Source organism: Protopterus annectens, chromosome 12.part0 (genome assembly GCF_019279795.1).
Source record: "Protopterus annectens isolate FY-2018-M chromosome 12.part0, PAN1.0, whole genome shotgun sequence".
Taxonomy (NCBI): Eukaryota; Metazoa; Chordata; order Ceratodontiformes; family Protopteridae; genus Protopterus; species Protopterus annectens.
The window spans coordinates 99721893-99740320 of NC_056746.1; the positions used below are offsets into that span (position 1 = coordinate 99721893).

The 18428-nt window shown below is 41.7% G+C and overlaps 1 protein-coding gene across 1 annotated transcript in view; it reads right to left on the reverse strand.

The window, feature by feature from the left end:
• CLCN7 (chloride voltage-gated channel 7) overlaps nucleotides 1-18428 on the reverse strand; it is a 1228907-nt gene that overhangs the window by 733928 nt on the left and 476551 nt on the right. The window contains exon 7 of the mRNA XM_044089120.1: nucleotides 15066-15146. Within this exon, the coding sequence (XP_043945055.1) occupies nucleotides 15066-15146 (81 nt within the window). The remainder of the gene's footprint in view (nucleotides 1-15065; nucleotides 15147-18428) is intronic.

Here is an 18428-nt window from a genome sequence, read left to right on the forward strand (position 1 = left end):
TGAGTGTTATGTACAGCTTCCTGCAAAGTCTTCCTGTCTAAAGGATCAGGAGTGGCTAAAGTTTTTTGTAAATCTTCTAAAAGGTAATCCTGATATTGTAACATATGAAAAAGGCAATTTAAAGCTCTCATAGATAAGGTAGTGGATGTGTAAACCTTTTTACCCCATCTCTCTAATGACCTGGCCTCCCTGTTGGAGGGCAATGGATTTTTAGAGGTGGAGGCTGAAACTCCTTTAGGCCCCTGTGAAATAGTTTCCAAATCAGCAGAATGGGCCCTGAATAAATGGGAATGAGTTTCTGGGACCCTGTAATACCTGTCTGGCTTGGCTGGAGCAGGAGGAAGAGAATCAGGGATAGCACTAGAGTCAGAATATAGATCATCCAGAACATCAAGTACAGGAGGAATAGCTAAGGGCCTGTGCTGGGGCTTCTTAAGGAAAGTCCTCAGGCGTTTCCTAGAATCAGAATATTCCTGACCTTGCCACTTGAAATGTTCCCTCATGTTGTGCAGAACTTCCCCAAAAGAAATATCCTCAGGAGGGGAGGCCGAGGGGATGGAATCTTCTGCATCCGAGTCCTCATAGGTCTGGAAGAGCTCTTCCTGGCTATCAGAGTGGACAGAGCCCTCAGAGTCTTCATCTGAAGGAATAGTTTCAGAGGGTTCAACCCTGGGCCTTTTATCAGAAGGAGGCTGGGGATCCTCTCTCAGGTTGGGCCTGTGAACCTCTAATCATGGAAATTAAATCAGCAGCCATGGACATAATTTGTGTCTCTGGAGTAGGCTGAGGTAAGGATTTAGAAGTAATATGCTTTGTTTTGCTGGCTGCCTTAGCCCTAGTGTAGACCTTAATAGACATGGTCATAGGAGGCCTGTGACCTTGTCTACAGCAATGGTCTCGGGCATTTCCTCGGTTTCGGTATCCGGAGGAAAATCAATAACTGGCGGAGTGATGTCCGAAATCGGAGTCGTCGGTAATGCGGTGTCTTCGGTTCGGAGCGGTGGAGAGACCGTCTCAGAGGGAAACAGAGCACTCGCGCTAGGTTTTGGTGTGGAGTCGGTGGTAGACGCGGGCCGAGGATGTCGGTCCCGGTCTTTTCGCTTTTTGGGAGTTTGTGATGTCGGAAGATCCGACGGCATGGTGTAAGCAAATTTATCGGCAAAAAAGTCTTCAGCGAACTCCGCCCGGCGCCTGAGAGTGCGCTTGTTGAGGCGAGCACAGGCTACACAGGCCGAGACGTCGTGGTCTGGGCCCAGGCAAGGAAGACAGTAAGAGTGGAAATCCTTATGAGGTATTTGTTTACCACAAGAAAGACAATTGTTAACTTTTTCAGTTATTTCTGACATCAGCTGAGGCAAGAAAAGGTCCCCAACGGGGTACTTAGCTTTTTTGATGACTTCGGTATCGAAGAATACAGGAGCTGACCGACCGGCACTTGCGAACTGCTTCTGCTTCGGGCACCGCGAGACAAGAAAGACTGAAGAAAATGGTGTCGGCTGATGCTTATGTACTCCAGCCGCTCTGACGTCAGAGAGAAATGCGACATCAGCCGACGTCGGACCCAGACTTTGGAATCCGGCCGACCGAGGGCTGCCTGAGGCAGGACAACCCACATGTTATGACTGCAGTTGCATTCTTGAAGGACATCACCCACGACCAAGTAGGGACCAGTATGGTAAGTAAAACTCTATTATGAAATGTGTGTAAAATATATTTTTATGAGTTTGGCAAATAACTGTGGTAAGAAGCTGGTGAAGATGCTGAGAAAGAACAACTGTTTCAGGAGAGTGCTAGCATGTACAATCGAATATGTATTGTATGTGTATATGTATAGTATTGATAGTTCGAACATGTAAAAGAATTGGGCCTGTATGTTTTACACATGTGCAGATATCAATGTTTGTTTCGGACTTAGGTTATGGAAATTATGATTTTTTTCATATTTTGGTAAATAACTTTGCAAGGGAGCATCTGAATGTGCCAAGTAATACCTCATTTTGAAGACAGTATTACCGGCTCCAACATGATAAAAGAATTGTGCCACTATGTTGTACACATGTGCAGATCTCAAAGTTTGTTTGGAATTAGGTTATGGAAATTATGATTTTTTTTCATATTTTGGTAAATAACTTTGCAAGGGAGCAGATATCAAAGTTTATTTAGGACTTAGGTTATGGAAATTATAATTGTTTTTCATATTTTAGTAAATAACTTTGCAAGGGAACATCTGAATGTGCTAAGTAATACCTCATTTTGAAGACAGCACTGATAGTTCTAACATGGTAAAAGAACGGTGCCTGTATGTTGTACTCATGTGCAGATATCAAAGTTTGTTTCGGACTCAGGTTATGGAAATTATGATTTTTTTTCATATTTTGGTAGATAACTTTGCAAGGGAGCATGTGAATGTGCCAAGTAATACCTCATTTTGAAGACAGTATTGCTGGTTCCAATATGGTAGAAGAATTGTGCCTGTATGTTGGACACATGTGCAGATCTCAAAGTTTGTTTGTAATTAGGTTATGGAAATTATGATTTTTTTTCATATTTTGGTAAATAACTTTGCAAGGGAGCATGTAAGTGTGCCAAGTAATACCTCATTTTGAAGACAGTGTTACTCCTTACAACATGGTAAAAGAACTGTGTCTGTGCACTCTACACATGTACAGATACCACAGTTTGTTTAATCTTGTACGATTATGAAAATTATACATTGACAATACTTTTCATTATTATGCCCATATCTTTGCAAGGGAGCATGGTGATCACACAAATGATACATCATTTTGAAGCTGACATTCAGATGCACAACTTCTACACTGATATGTAGGCTCTGTCTGTTACAGGTGATGAGATATTATGCTCTGTTTATTTATCAAGTATGAAAAATAATATATTAATCATATTTCTGTGAATATCTCAAGAAAGGAACATCACACAGTAATGGTTAAAGTATCATTTTAAAGCTGACATTCATACTAACAAATTACATTAAAATTGTCTGGGTCTGCATGGTACATTGGCCAAGATATTATGCTTTGTTTTTCCAAAAAGGTAAAAAATATGCACAATATCAGCATTCCTTGCCAAATATTTAATAATGACTTTGATATACACTATCAACATTTACACTGTTGGAAAGGTCAGTGTCTAGTGAACAACTTTCGCATTTACATTTTTAGTCTAACTCTTATAGTTAAAGAGTCATGAACATTTGTTTTCTGTATGGTATTACAAACGGATTTTCTAAAAATGAGCTCTGGCTGCACTGTTGTTCCTATGGTGGAATTAAGCAGGCAGCTTTTCCTGAGCTGCTCCGGAGTGAATGAGTTAAAGGAGTACCGCACCCACAGACTCAAAAAACATGTTTAAAACATCATGGCATGATGTTTCCTACACTTTAACAGCACTCTGGGGTTATTTACAGGATTTTAAATATTTTTATATGTAATTACAGACTCTGACCACCTGGAGTACAGCATATTGACATGGTTTGGATAAATCAGGTTGCCACTCAGTATCCCACAAGTCATTGTTTTGCTCAGAAATGTTACATCATGCAGGCCTGCATTTGCCTAAAGCTCTTGTCATTTCATAGATGTTGCATGCATATAAAGTTCTGAGTAAAATAGAATAGTTAAAGTAACATTCCTTGCTGCTGAATGACTACTTAAAACTGAAACAGTGCAAATGTCACAGAACACACACAAAGTGCTGTTTACTGCTGCCTTTTTTTTAATTTAGTTTAAATGGCACTAATTTGTGAGACAATGAATTCCAGTTCTTTTACTTCAACCCTCCCCCGCAACACCTAGCTTCCCTGGCTGTCAAAGTCCTGAGGGTAATTTGACTTGGTAATTTCATTGACTGGCAGATCTCAGCAGGGTGCTTGACTCATGCAAGTGAATCTTTGCTCTAGCATTTCTTTTGTTACAGGGGACATTTTTTATTGCTGCACTGTAGCCATGGCCTTACTTGACTGCATTAGCATCCAGTTTATATAGCAACTTCTGTAACATCTTCCACCAGGGAGCTAAATAAAACTTTTAAAATATTAAACCATTTTAGATCTTTATTAGTGTAAGTGTCTAAGGTATCACTTCATGCTTCCACCTTGCTAAAAATGATTTACATGTGCAAAGTGTGTTGGTATTCAGTGTTTGCCTACATATTTTTTTACTGCACTGGTTGGTTCGCAAAAAAACTTTTGCAGTGTCCCTGGATTTGTCTTTGTACATACAAACCACATTGCTATATTTTCCCCTTCTTTTTTCGTGTCTCCAGAAGTCACTTCTGACAAAATAATATTTTTTTTTTTAATAAAGGATATCAAGGTTAATTTACCTTGAATCAGATAATGGATGACACTGAAATCACTGTAGAAATATTTGTGCTTGGACTAAATCCCTTACTAAATATTTTCCAGACTACAGTTGAATTGGTGCTATGGCTTTAATTATCCACCATTACATACCAGTTTTTCAGTGTAGTGACAACCTGCCTTGCCCATATACCTTTAGCCATGAATATGCAGCTACTCCTGTTCATGTATGTGAATTCATCTTCAGACTTACGGTGTTGAAGCTACACTGAATTCTAGGTGCTTGATCAGGTTTCACATGGGGCTTGGTTAAAGCTACTCTCAGGTTAAGCCACTATGAATATGTTGCACTGCCACCTCTGATACGAGGGTAATTTTTTAATTTTTTTACCCGCACTGCACACTAGCGGTATCTGATGCAAATACAAGAGAAGTATGCAAGCTATAGACCAAGTATCAATTGCCATGCAGAATGTACAACTAATAAATACCAAATTTCTGTGTTTCAAAACATCGCTGTTACTACACTACTACTGAATAAAAGGTACATATTGAAATGTAACATAACCTGTTATCAGATGTAATTAAGATTTTTTTCCTGTCGTTAATATTTTCCATGATTCTCTGGCTTTTTGGTTTCATTCACTTAACTGGCTACCTGTAGGTTTGCTCTTTCTTAGCAAGTTGCAGTTAATATTTTATCTCTTTGTTTACCTGTTAGTTTGAATGGGCACACTATGAACGTTTGCAGCTGTAGTCCCTTAACTGTTGCCTTGCATATCTTGCATAATGCAGATCTGAATTCTCCATTGCAATGTTCAGTTCCTATATCAGACAGTATCAAAATGTTTGATTTCAAGTTTCTTACCTTACTATTTTCAGGACAGCAATCAAATATCTTCACCCCCTGTAAAATACAGCAGCTACCACTCATTTCTCATGTTCATCCATTCTTGAGCTAGCATTATCCACATCATAGTGCCACGTGACATCCCAATTTGCCTGTTATTGTGCAATACCTGTCCATACAGGATAAGATTAATGCATACACCTAACTATATAGCAGCAGTCAAAAGTCAGTACTTACATGATGTATTCACATGCTGGCTTTTGGTTACAATGTGCATATGGAGCAAATACTGCATACCGCACTATTGTGACAAGCCTCTGTACCACTTCACTATGCTTGGGCATGGGTGATCAAGCAATTAAAGGTGGAGTCTGTCTACTAGAGACATAAGTGCCAGACCAGATGTAAATTTCCAATTCCCCATCCACTGGCCCAAGTTTGGAGTTTGGGTTAGAGAAGACCTCTGCTTCACTTGGATGAGATGCCTGTTGCAATAAAAGAGGTAATCCCCGAGACACAAGCCTATCCCCTAATGTGTCCCGTTTATGTTGCAGGCAAGATTTAGGTCCTCAGATCAGGTAATTATGATGCTATTTGTTTTGCAGATGAGCAAAAAGTCCATCAGACTAGGATCAGAGGATGCTCTGTAGGTCAAGCACAGATATCTCAGCAAAATACACTGTGACCAACAATTTGCACTGCACAGTAGCCTAATTAAATAAAAATTACAAGTAGGAGATGGTCATACTGCTCTCAACAACTGAAGCTAACCTGTAAAACCTACCTGCCTCTCTTGTACGGATGAAGGATTGTACATTTCTGGGTAAATTCACAATCCACCAGCAATTACAGTACTTCCATGGAGGAGTTGGGGAGGAAGAATTCCACAGTTTTTTCAGTTAGTTATGTCCCAACTTTCACATAAAACTGAAAATGCCCATGACCTGATATTCGGAATTTGATGGAGTAGATAGCAAAGTGTGAATGGCCTGGCAAATCAACTATATTATGCAGGACTTTAATGGTGCAGTTTATTATGTCTCAGGTGAAAGGCTACAACTTTCAATTTAGCCAAATACTATGGAGGCATTTTCAGACTGAGCATCTTTTTGCACTGTATGGCAGTGACCAGGTTTTCTGTGCAGGCATGCCACCTATTCAACCTTGCCTACATTCTAACAAAGGGAGTCATCGAAGCTATGCAGCTACTCTGAAAGACATTTTACCTTCTTTACAGCCTTCTTCTCAAGTTGACAACTATATCCAGGACAAATTTAGGAGAACTCTTCCAGACAAAACTTTACCTTGTAGAATGTACATGATCTACTTACATCTATGTCCACCGTCTAGGACACTGAGGAATCCTGGAACAGACATACAAGGCTGCTGTTACCTAAACAATATGCTGAAGTCACAGCCCACTTATCCTTAAGCAGCAAGAGGAAGAGAGGGTGAATGTCACTCCAGAGAAGGCCATGTTTGGTGACACTCAATCTCTCAGACATTGCAAAAATGTTGATAAGTCTGCAAGAGTACCGCACAGTTTGCAGGAGAAATCCTGGCATGACTTCTCCCAGATACTCTATGTACATGCACAAAACTTGTTTCTGCAGAGTTCTTATGTAACCACAGAGTTGTAAATGTCTGTAAACAAAGTTTTGCAGTGTATTATAGGTTTCGCCATTTGTCAATGCTGCACATGCAGATTTTTGGTCTTTATTTCATCCTCTACTTTGGGCGGCTGTGGTGGTGCAGCAGTTAGCCTTGCCACCTCACAGCAAGAGGTTTTCCGGTTCGATCCTTGGCTAGGGTGCCTTCTGTGCGGAGTCTGCATGTTCTCCCTGTGGTCATGTGGGTTTCCCCCCACATCCCAAATATATGCTGCAGGTGGATTGGACACTCTAAATTGGCCCTAGGCGTGCATGTGTGTGCCTTCTGTGGAAGGCTGGGTGCCGGACTGGCAAATCGACACTGTAAAAAACTCCACTGCCAATCATGAGCAGAGGTGATCCGCTATGGTGACCCCTAACTGGGAAAAGCTGAAAGAAGAAGAAGAAGAATTTCATCCTCTACTTCCTCAATGTGTACATTTACATTACAGTTTTACACTCCTGTGCTCACTCCTCCTTTAGTGTCGGACATTGTTGTTACATTTACAGCGTTACTGACTTTCTCAATGTGTACATTTACATTGCAGTTTTACACTCCTGTGCTCACTCCTCCTTTAGTGTCGGACATTGTTGTTACATTTACAGCGTTACTGACTTTCTCAATGTGTGCATTTACATTGCAGTTTTACACTCCTGTGCTCACACTCCTCCTTTAGTGTCGGACACTGTTGTTACATTTACAGCGTTACTGACTTTCTCAATGTGTGCATTTACATTGCAGTTTTACACTCCTGTGCTCACTCCTCCTTTAGTGTCGGACATTGTTGTTACATTTACAGCGTTACTGACTTTCTCAATGTGTGCATTTACATTGCAGTTTTACACTCCTGTGCTCAAACTCCTCCTTTAGTGTCGGACACTGTTGTTACATTTACAGCGTTACTGACTTTCTCAATGTGTGCATTTACATTGCAGTTTTACACTCCTGTGCTCACTCCTCCTTTAGTGTCGGACATTGTTGTTACATTTACAGCGTTACTGACTTTCTCAATGTGTGCATTTACATTGCAGTTTTACACTCCTGTGCTCACTCCTCCTTTAGTGTCGGACACTGTTGTTACATTTACAGAGTTACTGACTTTCTCAATGTGTGCATTTACATTGCAGTTTTACACTCCTGTGCTCACACTCCTCCTTTAGTGTCGGACATTGTTGTTACATTTACAGCGTTACTGACTTTCTCAATGTGTACACTTACATTACAGTTTTACACTCCTGTGCTCACTCCTCCTTTAGTGTCGGACACTGTTGTTACATTTACAGCGTTACTGACTTTCTCAATGTGTACACTTACATTACAGTTTTACACTCCTGTGCTCACTCCTCCTTTAGTGTCGGACATTGTTGTTACATTTACAGCGTTACTGACTTTCTCAATGTGTGCATTTACATTGCAGTTTTACACTCCTGTGCTCACACTCCTCCTTTAGTGTCGGACATTGTTGTTACATTTACAGCGTTACTGACTTTCTCAATGTGTGAATTTACATTACAGTTTTACACTCCTGTGCTCACTCCTCCTTTAGTGTCGGACATTGTTGTTACATTTACAGCGTTACTGACTTTCTCAATGTGTACACTTACATTACAGTTTTACACTCCTGTGCTCACTCCTCCTTTAGTGTCGGACACTGTTGTTACATTTACAGCGTTACTGACTTTCTCAATGTGTACACTTACAGTACAGTTTTACACTCCTGTGCTCACTCCTCCTTTAGTGTCGGACATTGTTGTTACATATACAGCGTTACTGACTTTCTCAATGTGTGCATTTACATTGCAGTTTTACGCTCCTGTGCTCACACTCCTCCTTTAGTGTCAGACACTGTTGTTACATTTACAGCATTATTGTTATCCCCATTTCTGTGAATCGATACTTTGTTACATTTACAGCTTCACTGTTATCCCCATTTCTGTGAATCGATAGTTTAATAGTCACATAATGTAGCATCACAAAACACTGAATCACAATTAAGGACAGCACATAGGGTCCCACAAAAGTCAATCCTGTCTGTTTAATGTGTTCATTTGTAATGTCATGCACAGCAAGAGAAAGTGGATTTATTGCAGACAGCAAATTATGTAAGGAGTTGGTAGCAGATGGGGATAAAAGTCAGAAGATGGCCCTTAGGAAAATGGACACATGGTATAAAAAGTTGCATCTTCAGTTCAATTCAACCAAATGTAGTGCTCACAAAGAAGGGCAGCCGAAGCACAAAATACATACCTGACAGAGTGGGGTCAAAGGGTCTAAAAACAAACAAAAAAAAAAAAGACTCTGCGAGGGTTATTATTGTATCACTGCAAAAAATTTAACTATTAGGTTCAGAGAGTGAAACAGTAGTAATATACATATATGGTTCCATTTCTTTTATTTGTCTATTAGGTTTGATAGAAAACACATCATCAGTGATAACATTTACAAGTGATTGCAAATATAAACAAATGTATTACATATACAATCACCAAAAAGCACTTAAAACTTTGCTTTCAGATGGGAGAATTTGCCTCAACACCCCACAACATTGGGGCTCTGCAAACACATATTCAGAACTTAAAATAAACCAACTCCATAGTTGTACAACTGTAGAAAAATGGGAAGACTAATTACATTTCAGTCAACATATTGACGTTAGACTGTAATATAAGTCGACCACTTTCACCACCGACGCAAACTATCAAAAAAAAAAAAAAAAAAAATCAGCACACGATTACTGCATTCACCAACCAAACTAAGGCAGATATATTATAAATGTAATATAAATACATGTGTGTGCCTGTGTGTGTGTGTGTGTGTGTGTGTGTGTGTGTGTGTATGTGTGTGTGTGTGTATATATATATATATATATATATCTACATGGTTCCCCTTCACAAAGTCGAACGGCTACAATTTCGAAATGCATATGGTCGAGACCATATGCTCGAAATTGTAGAAGCTCGACTGTGTGAATGGGGAATGGCATACAGCGCAGAACGGGAGATTTCCCTTTCTTCGCTGTAGTGCGATCTCGGAGTTGGAATAAATAAGTAGCGGGGCATGGAGAGGGCTTGCCCTCCTGCAGACACACTTTTGTGTTACGTATTATTTTTTTGTTCCCTTTCATGAAGTTGAACTTCCGAAATTCGAGCATATGGCGTTGGCCATATGCACTGAGTTTCAGAACGTTCGACTTTGTGAAAGGGATGTCGATGCGGTTAATGAGATTTACAGCACTTGTACTTATACAGTGATTACTACTGTTTTTGAGCATTTTTAAAGCATTTATTTGCTTCTGTGACAAAAATAGTAATTTCTCTGTTTGCTGGATTTTCTAGCTCTATTTGCCTCCAAATCACCTTGCAGCTGGATGAATTAGTCAGGGCCCTAGTTGTTTTGTAGTAGTTTGTTGGTGAAAGGGTGAATTAGTCAGGGACGTAGTTTTTGTTAATTAATCTGTGCTTCAGAACTGCTTTTGCTGTCCATTTATATAAAGAAATTTCACTATAATCCATCTTGTGGCAGACAGTGTTTACCTGGTCACTCTCAGCTGGGAAGCACCCCGTAGAGCTTAAAGTGTGATTGTTTATTTGCTAGAGGACAAAGAAGCCAGTTTAAGCTTTTTTCCTCCTCTAAAAATTTGGTGAGTTTGCGGGGGGCTGCCCATTGAGCCACAGCAGTTAGTCAACTGTATATTAGCTAACGTCTAGGGGAGCTGCCCATTGAGCAGCAGCAGTTAGTCACCTGTATATCAGCTAATGACCCATCACGACTACTTGAGGCACTCCAACTATGGCTTTAAAGACTACAATCCAAGTGAATGGAGGATTACAACTGTTAATCCCCTCTACGAGGGCAGACCATTAACTAACCCAGGAAACTACAGACCCATCAGTCTATCAAGCCTAATATGCAAAGCCATGGAAAACAGATTATCACACTAAACAAGGACATTGGCAACCTAAAGATGCTGGACCCGTCCCAATTTGGCATTATTAAGGGAAGGTCATGCCTACTTAACCTGGTAAACTTCTTTGAGGATTACCAAGGCAAAGGACAAGGGTAAACAGTGCATACTATGTATCCTGACCAGCCAAGTCATTTGATAAAGTACCCATCTCAGGCATTTTAGACAACCTCTCTGAGCTAAGCATAAATCCCTACATAACCACTGGATTGCCAGCTGGCTCACAGACAGGACCCAAGAAATCACGATGGTTGAGACCACATCCACCAAAAGACTGGTCACCAGCAGAGTACTCCAGAGCTCTGTGGTGAGGAGAATGGAGGATATGATGTAGAAAGAAAAACTAAGAGGTCTCAAACCTTTTTTTTTTTTTTTTTTTTTTACTAAATACTGGAAAAGAACATGATAAAGAGGGGTCATATTATGGGTATGTAAAATACTAAGGGGTGAATGTGATGTAATTACCTTAGGAAGGATCTCAGAAGACATCATGAAGAGTAGGTTAACAGAAAGCATATGGGGGGGGGGGGCAGCTACCCCTGACCAACTGCAACGTTCTGGCAGAAAAGACAGATGCTTTCTCCTACCAGCACATGTATATAACACAACATAATGAAGTATATCTCTCTGCTCCTGAATGTAGGTCAGACCCTGCAGTTCTAGGTTTCCAGTTGGAAGTTCCAGGCCTTTTCAACACCAGAAAATCATGCTTCTTCCAGCAGAAACATCCCACAAAAATAGGAATCATGAGGAGAGTTTCATAAATAAATTTTAAAGAAAATACAGTCTCCTTCATATCCTTGATGTGACAACTGTGTAGCGTCACTCAAGACTTTCACACTACAAAACAGAGGATATTTAATAAAAAAAGTAGCACACATTCAAATACTGTTCCTGAAGAATGTGGGTCTGTTCACACAAATACTTGGAGTCAGGTGAGTGGGTCTAACCTCGAAATATATCGTTTTTCACACAGACTGATTCACCATGTCATAAACAAACCATCTAGCCCATTACTAATCTACAAATACCCATGTCTTTCTTCAGATGTCATTAACTATCACAAAACTAAACAATATAGTCACACAGACATCTAGCAATCCAACAGTCCCAGTATTGCTATAATCTAAAAATGCCATCTTTGTAAGATATACTTCATTTGTGATACCAGTGACTAAAACCTGTGAAGTGCACGGGTAGCTGCCAAGTAAAATCCGTGAGTGTGCATACCCTTAAGTCACTCTGATTACAAAATAAATTTATTTCCATAAGACTGAACCTTCTAATACAAGGGTTACTAATATGTGACACACACAGCCATCATCAGCAGCTTCTGGGTCATGAATGCTTGTGTGTCATCAAATACCACCTACAAGTTACTTTAAAACAGACAGTTCTCTATAACTTTAAGGATGTCAACTTCAAAATTCTGTCTTAATGTCACTGTCAGTCTTGCATACTTCTACCTAAACTGAATTATTTGCTCTCACCCTCCTTTAACTCAATTAATACTACCTCTCTCTAGTCCCCCTGACACACACTCACACACACACACTCACACACACACACACACACACACACACACACACACACACACACACACACACACACACACACACACACACACACACACACCTTCACCTCACTCTCCTCTGCCTAAATTCATGTCATTGGCCCCATTACTGTTGTGTTCCTACATTCATGTCACTGGCCCCCATCACCCCTTCTCTGCCTACATCCATGTCACTGTCCACCCGTCACCCCCCCCTACATCCATGTCACTGTCTCCCATCACCCCCCACTGCCTACATCCATGCCATTTCTGCCATCACTCCCTTCTGCCTGTTTCCATGTCACTCGCCCCATCACCCTCCACTGCCTACATTCAGGGCACTGTCCCCAGTCACCCCCCTCTGCCTACATTCATGCCACTGTCCCTACCATCACCCCCCCGCCTACATTCATGCCACTGTCGCCCTGTCACATCCCTCTGCCTACATTCATGCCAGTGTCCCTCAGTCACCCTCCTCTGCCTACATTCATGCCACTGTCCTTACCCGTCAACCCCTCTTCCTACATCCATATCACTGTCCACCCGTCACCCCCCGTCTACATCCATGTCATTGTTCCCCATCACCCCCCTCTACCTACATCCATTGTCACTATCCATCATCACCCTCTCTGTCTATATCCATGCCATTTCCCCATCATCCCCCTCTGTCTGTGATGTACCACTGATGAAAGCTACAAGCTGAAACTGGTCTGGTTTTTTGAATAAATCTTCACCCTCCCAAGGTGCTGACTCTTTTTGTGTTTTGTTACAGTTTTTCTGGCCTGTGCATCTGCCGTACTTGCTAGCCTGCTTCCTTTGTTACCACCTGTCACTCCCCTGCCTAAATCCATATCACTGTTCCCCCATCACCCCCCTCTGCCTACATCCATGCCATTTCCACCATCAACCCCCTCTGCCTGCTTCCATGTCACTGTTCCCCATCACCCTCCACTGCCTACATTCATGTCACTATCCCCCATCACCCCCTTCTGCCTACATTCATGCCACTGTCCCCATCACCCCCCCCCCGGCTACATTCATGCCACTGTCGCCCTGTCACACCCCTCTGCCTACATTCATGTCACTGTCCCTCTGTCACCCCTCTGCCTACATTCATGCCCGTCCCACCATCACCACCTCTGCCTACATCCATATCACTGTCCACCCGTCACCCCCCCTGCCTACATCCATGTCATTGTTCCCCATCACCCCGCTCTGCCTACATCCATGTCACTATCATCACCCCCTCTGCCTATATCCATGCCATTTCCCCCATCACCCCCCCTCTGTCTACATCCATATCACTGTCCACCCGTCACCCCCCCTGCTACATCCATGTCACTGTTCCCCATCACCCCTCTGCCTACATCCATGTCACTATCCCCATCACCCCCCTCTGCCTACATCCATGCCATTTCCACCATCACTCCTTCTGCCTGCTTCCATGTCACTGTCCCCCATCCCCCTCCACTGCCCACCCTCCTGTCACTTTCCCCCATCACCCCCCTCTGCCTACATTCATGCCACTGTCCCCCCATCACCCGCCTACATTCATGAAACTGTTGCCCTGTCACCCCCTCTGCCTACGTTCATGCCACTGTCATCCCCCCTCTGCCTACATTCATATCACTGTCCACCGTCACCCCGCCAACATCCATGTCATTTCCCCATCACCCCCCCCTATATCCATATCACTGTCCACCTGTCACCCACTGCCTACATCCATGTCACTGTCCCCCATCACCCCCTCTGCCTATATCCATGTCGCTGTTCCCCATCACCCCCTCTGCCTACATCCATGTCACTGTCCCACCATCACCCCCCTCTGCCTGCATTCATATCACTGTCGTCCCCCCACAGTTATCCCACTTGCTACCTTCCGACACTAGCAAGTAAGATAAGTAGTATAACTGTGTTTGGGGGGACATTAACAAGGATGTAGGAGGGGGGAGTGATGGACAGAAACATGCTTGACAAGATTTCTGTAATCAAAGAACTTTACACCTAATACATACAGTTCCCTGTTATCTACCTAATTTTTCCTTAAATTTGTCATGGCTGAGTGTGAACTATCCAAAATTACATCACCTCCTATCTTTGTTCTTTTAGCTTTCTCAAATATTTGGGATCCATAGAACACACTAAACACCTGAAAATATCTCAAAAATGTTTCCTAGTACTTTTTCTTCTCAGAAACTAACATTGCTTAAATACTTTGTGTCTGAATGTTTACTATTTTTTCTTACTTCAGTTTCACGGCATCCTGTATATAAGACACTTGTTATTTTATGTAAGATGCATGTTATTTTCTTCTTACATATTTGTGATCGGCTTTATACTGTCACCTCTGTAAATACCTGTTCACTGTTCTTTTACACTGAGCAAGAGCAATCCTGGTGACTTTGTTTATGAAAAACTGTGGCTCTTTTCTCTCCTGGCCATCACTGAAAGGGGTCTTTGCTAAATCAGTTAGACTTTCCAGTAAACAAAAACAAAATAAATAAATGAAACATAGATACAAGAGGGAGAAGGCACAAATCACAAGGAAATAAAGTCTATTCAAATTCAGGAGATCAAATGAAAAATCAGTGAAAAATCAGTAAGAAATTACCTTTTCCTAAAAGAGGTGCAACTCCTGCTAAAAAAAAAATCTGTACTTTAAAACAGAAAAAAACTACTAGGTCAAACAATTAATAAAAAAAAATAAAATAAACCAATTACTTCTCACCTTGAGACGGACCACATGAGGAATCTTCACTCCGTTAAGATAACATTTAATCTGTGGAATTCCACTACCAGCAGCTACTGGCTGAAAAAAAAAAAAAAAAGCCATCAACATAACAACGGAAATGAACTACATATGCAATTACTACATGCACACATTGTACATGTGTGCATATATATATATATATATATATATATATATATATATATATATATATATATATATATGTGTGTGTGTGTGTGTGTGTGCTCATAGCATTTCAGCTCAATAATAGTCACAGAAACACTCAACCATCAGCTTTTCGAGATCTGACGTGGGTTTATTTACAAGGAGGTGAATCAATATGTGCTCTTCTCAGCAAGACAGATAAAAACAGAAAAAGTACAGTTTTGTACCTACCATAAATGCAGATGTTCGAGGATCCACATTGCTGCAGTCCTAACCATTGGGGTAGTCCGCTGTCCAGTCGCCGAACCAAAGTATATTGATGTCGGTCAAGGCGCATTAGACGGACGCCAGGACGCCAGGGTACTAATGCGCATGACCGACGCCATATCCTCAGTCTTTTCTTGCCCCAGATGTCAGAAGGCCCTAAAAAGACAAGGCCCAAACCAAAACACCAACAAAAACCCTGCACCAAACATATATACAATATATACAAATGCACAAGAATATAGCCTAACCCACACCACAACCCCTAAACACAGAGGGGGGACTGCAGCAATGTGGATCCTCGAACATCTACATTTATGGTAGGTACAAAACTGTACTATGTTCTTCATTCCACATTGCTGCAGTCCTAACCATTGGGTAGAATCCCAAAGCAGAGGTAAGGGAGGCTGGCAAATCATAAGGAAGCAGGAGCTGTCAACATGCCTTGCAAAATAGCTGTGGCAAAACCAGCCCTAGATTTAGAGTAGAGAGGAAGGTGGTAATGCTTAGAGAAAGTATGCACTGAACTCCAAGTAGCTGCCTCCAAAATATCCTTAGTTGCCACCCCCCTGAGAAATGCTGTTGAAGTGGCAGTAGCCCTTGTGGAATGAGGCCTAATCCCAGCTGGAATCTCCTTGCCATGATGGGAATAACAAAATAAAATGCAAAACCCAATCCACTTAGAAATAGTTTGCTTAGACACAGGCTTGCCCTGAGAAGTCAAGGCAAAAGAAACAAACAACTGCTGAGACTGCCTGAAATCCTTAGTCCTGCTTAAATAATAACGTAACTGCCTATGTACATCTAAAGTGTGCAAAATCTTTTCTCCCTTGTTTTGGGGATCTGCATAGAAAGTAGGCAAATGAATAGTTTGGTTTAAAGCCACACTAGAAACCACCTTAGGCATAAAGGAAGGATTAGTACGTAATGATACTCTATCCTTATGGAAAATCAAAAAGGGCTCTACTGCCATAAGGGCCTGCAACTCAGAAACCCTTCTTGCAGAAGTAATGGCCAACAAAAAAGCAGTCTTCCATGACAAGTATTTTAACTCAGCAGTAGCCGCCTCAAAAGGTTGTAGAGTAAGTTTTTCCAACACAAAATTGAGATCCCAAGCAGGAGTAGGAGCTCTACGTGGGGTCTTATATTCTTTGCCCCTCTAAGAAACTGCTTGAACAAAGGATGTGAAAACAATGGTGGGTCACAATCATAGTGAGCTGAAATTGCTGCAGCATGAATTTTAATGGAAGAGAAGGACAAACCTTTGTCCAATAACTCAGTAAGATATTGAAGAGCCACACTCAAATTAGGCTCAGAAATCTCCAAATTCTTTGCTGCACTCCAAAATAAAATCTTCCATTTTACACTTTCCTTGTACTAGGTCTTCTGGCTTCCATAATCACATTTAAAACTTGCTGAGGAAGTTGAGACCTGCTGTGTTTCAAAACAGAATATGCCAGGCTGTTAGATGAAGAGATTGAAGCTTGACATTGAGCAGGTGACCGTCCTCTGAGACAACAGGTGTGGAATCAAAGGTAAAGGCCATGGAGGCTTCCTTACCAGACTCCTTAGAAGTGGGTACCAGTGTTGCCGAGGCCAATCTGGAGCTATTAAAATCATCCTTGGCTTGTCTTGTCTGATCTTTAGGAGCACCTTTGGGAGAAGAGGCAGAGGTGGAAAGGCATACACATGAAGATTTTTCCAACTGAAAGAAAGAGCCGCCCACTTTCCAAGCTGTGTGATGAAACCCTTTGTGCAAAACTTTGGCAGCTGGTGGTTTAGTGGAGAAGTTTAACAGATCTATGTCTGGAGTTCCCCATGACACTGACAATTTCTGAAATACATGAAGATCCAGTTTCCACTCGTGGGGATCCATGATTTGCCTGCTTAACACATTTGCTAAGGAGTTCTGTGCTCCCGGCAGAAACCTTGCCTGAAGAGTTAGCTGCAAGCTGAGCGCAGTCTCCCATAAAATCATTGCTTGCCTGCATAGAGGATAAGAATGTGTTCTCCCTTGTTTGTTGATGTACCACATGACAGTTGTGTTGTCTGTTAGAATCAACACCTGCCCAGGAAGAAGTAACTCCTTGAAAGCCATTAATGCAAACTGGACTGCTAACATCTCCTTCATGTTGATATGTAGATGCTGTAGTCTGGCAGGCCACGTGTCTTGTATCCACTTTCCATTTAGATGAGCTCCCCAAGCAATGTCCGAGGCATCTGTTAAAATCTGACTGCGCCTCTGGCTGGGTCACAGAGAGTCCCTTGTTTAGGTGACATTCCTGAGCCCACCAGAAAAATTTTTTGAATGCAAGGTATTATTTGAATGACAGTGTCCAAATCCTGGCAGTGCTGTGTCCACACATTTTTGAGATACCATTGCAGCTTCCTCATATGCAGTTTGGCATTGGGAAGCACCAGAATACAAGATGCCATGAACCCTAAGGCTTGAAGGACTGTCCTTGCAGTCAGCCCGGACTGAAGAGATAGTTGATGGAAGTAACTGGAAAGATTCTTTTGTTTGTCCGGGTTAAAAGGCCATCTGGGCTGCTGTATTCAGTCTCACACCCAGAAAGCACATGTCTTGAGAGGGTACTAGACTGGACTTTATTTCGTTCACAGAATACCCTAGGCATCTTAGCACTGCTATGACATATTCCAGATGCTGTAGAAGGTCTTCCTTTTCTTGAGCCAGAATCAGGCAGTCGTCCAAGTAAGGATAGATTTGAATTCCTTTCAGCCTGAAGTAAGCTATCACTGGAGCCAGAACCTTTGTGAATACTCAGTAGATAAGCCAAAGGGCAATGCAGAGAACTGTTAATGAGAATTTTCAGCTCGATAACGCAGATACTTCCTGCAACTTAGTCTTATAGGCACATGAAGGTAAGCTTCCTTGAGATCTAAAGTTACCATCCAATGATCTTTGCCTAGCAG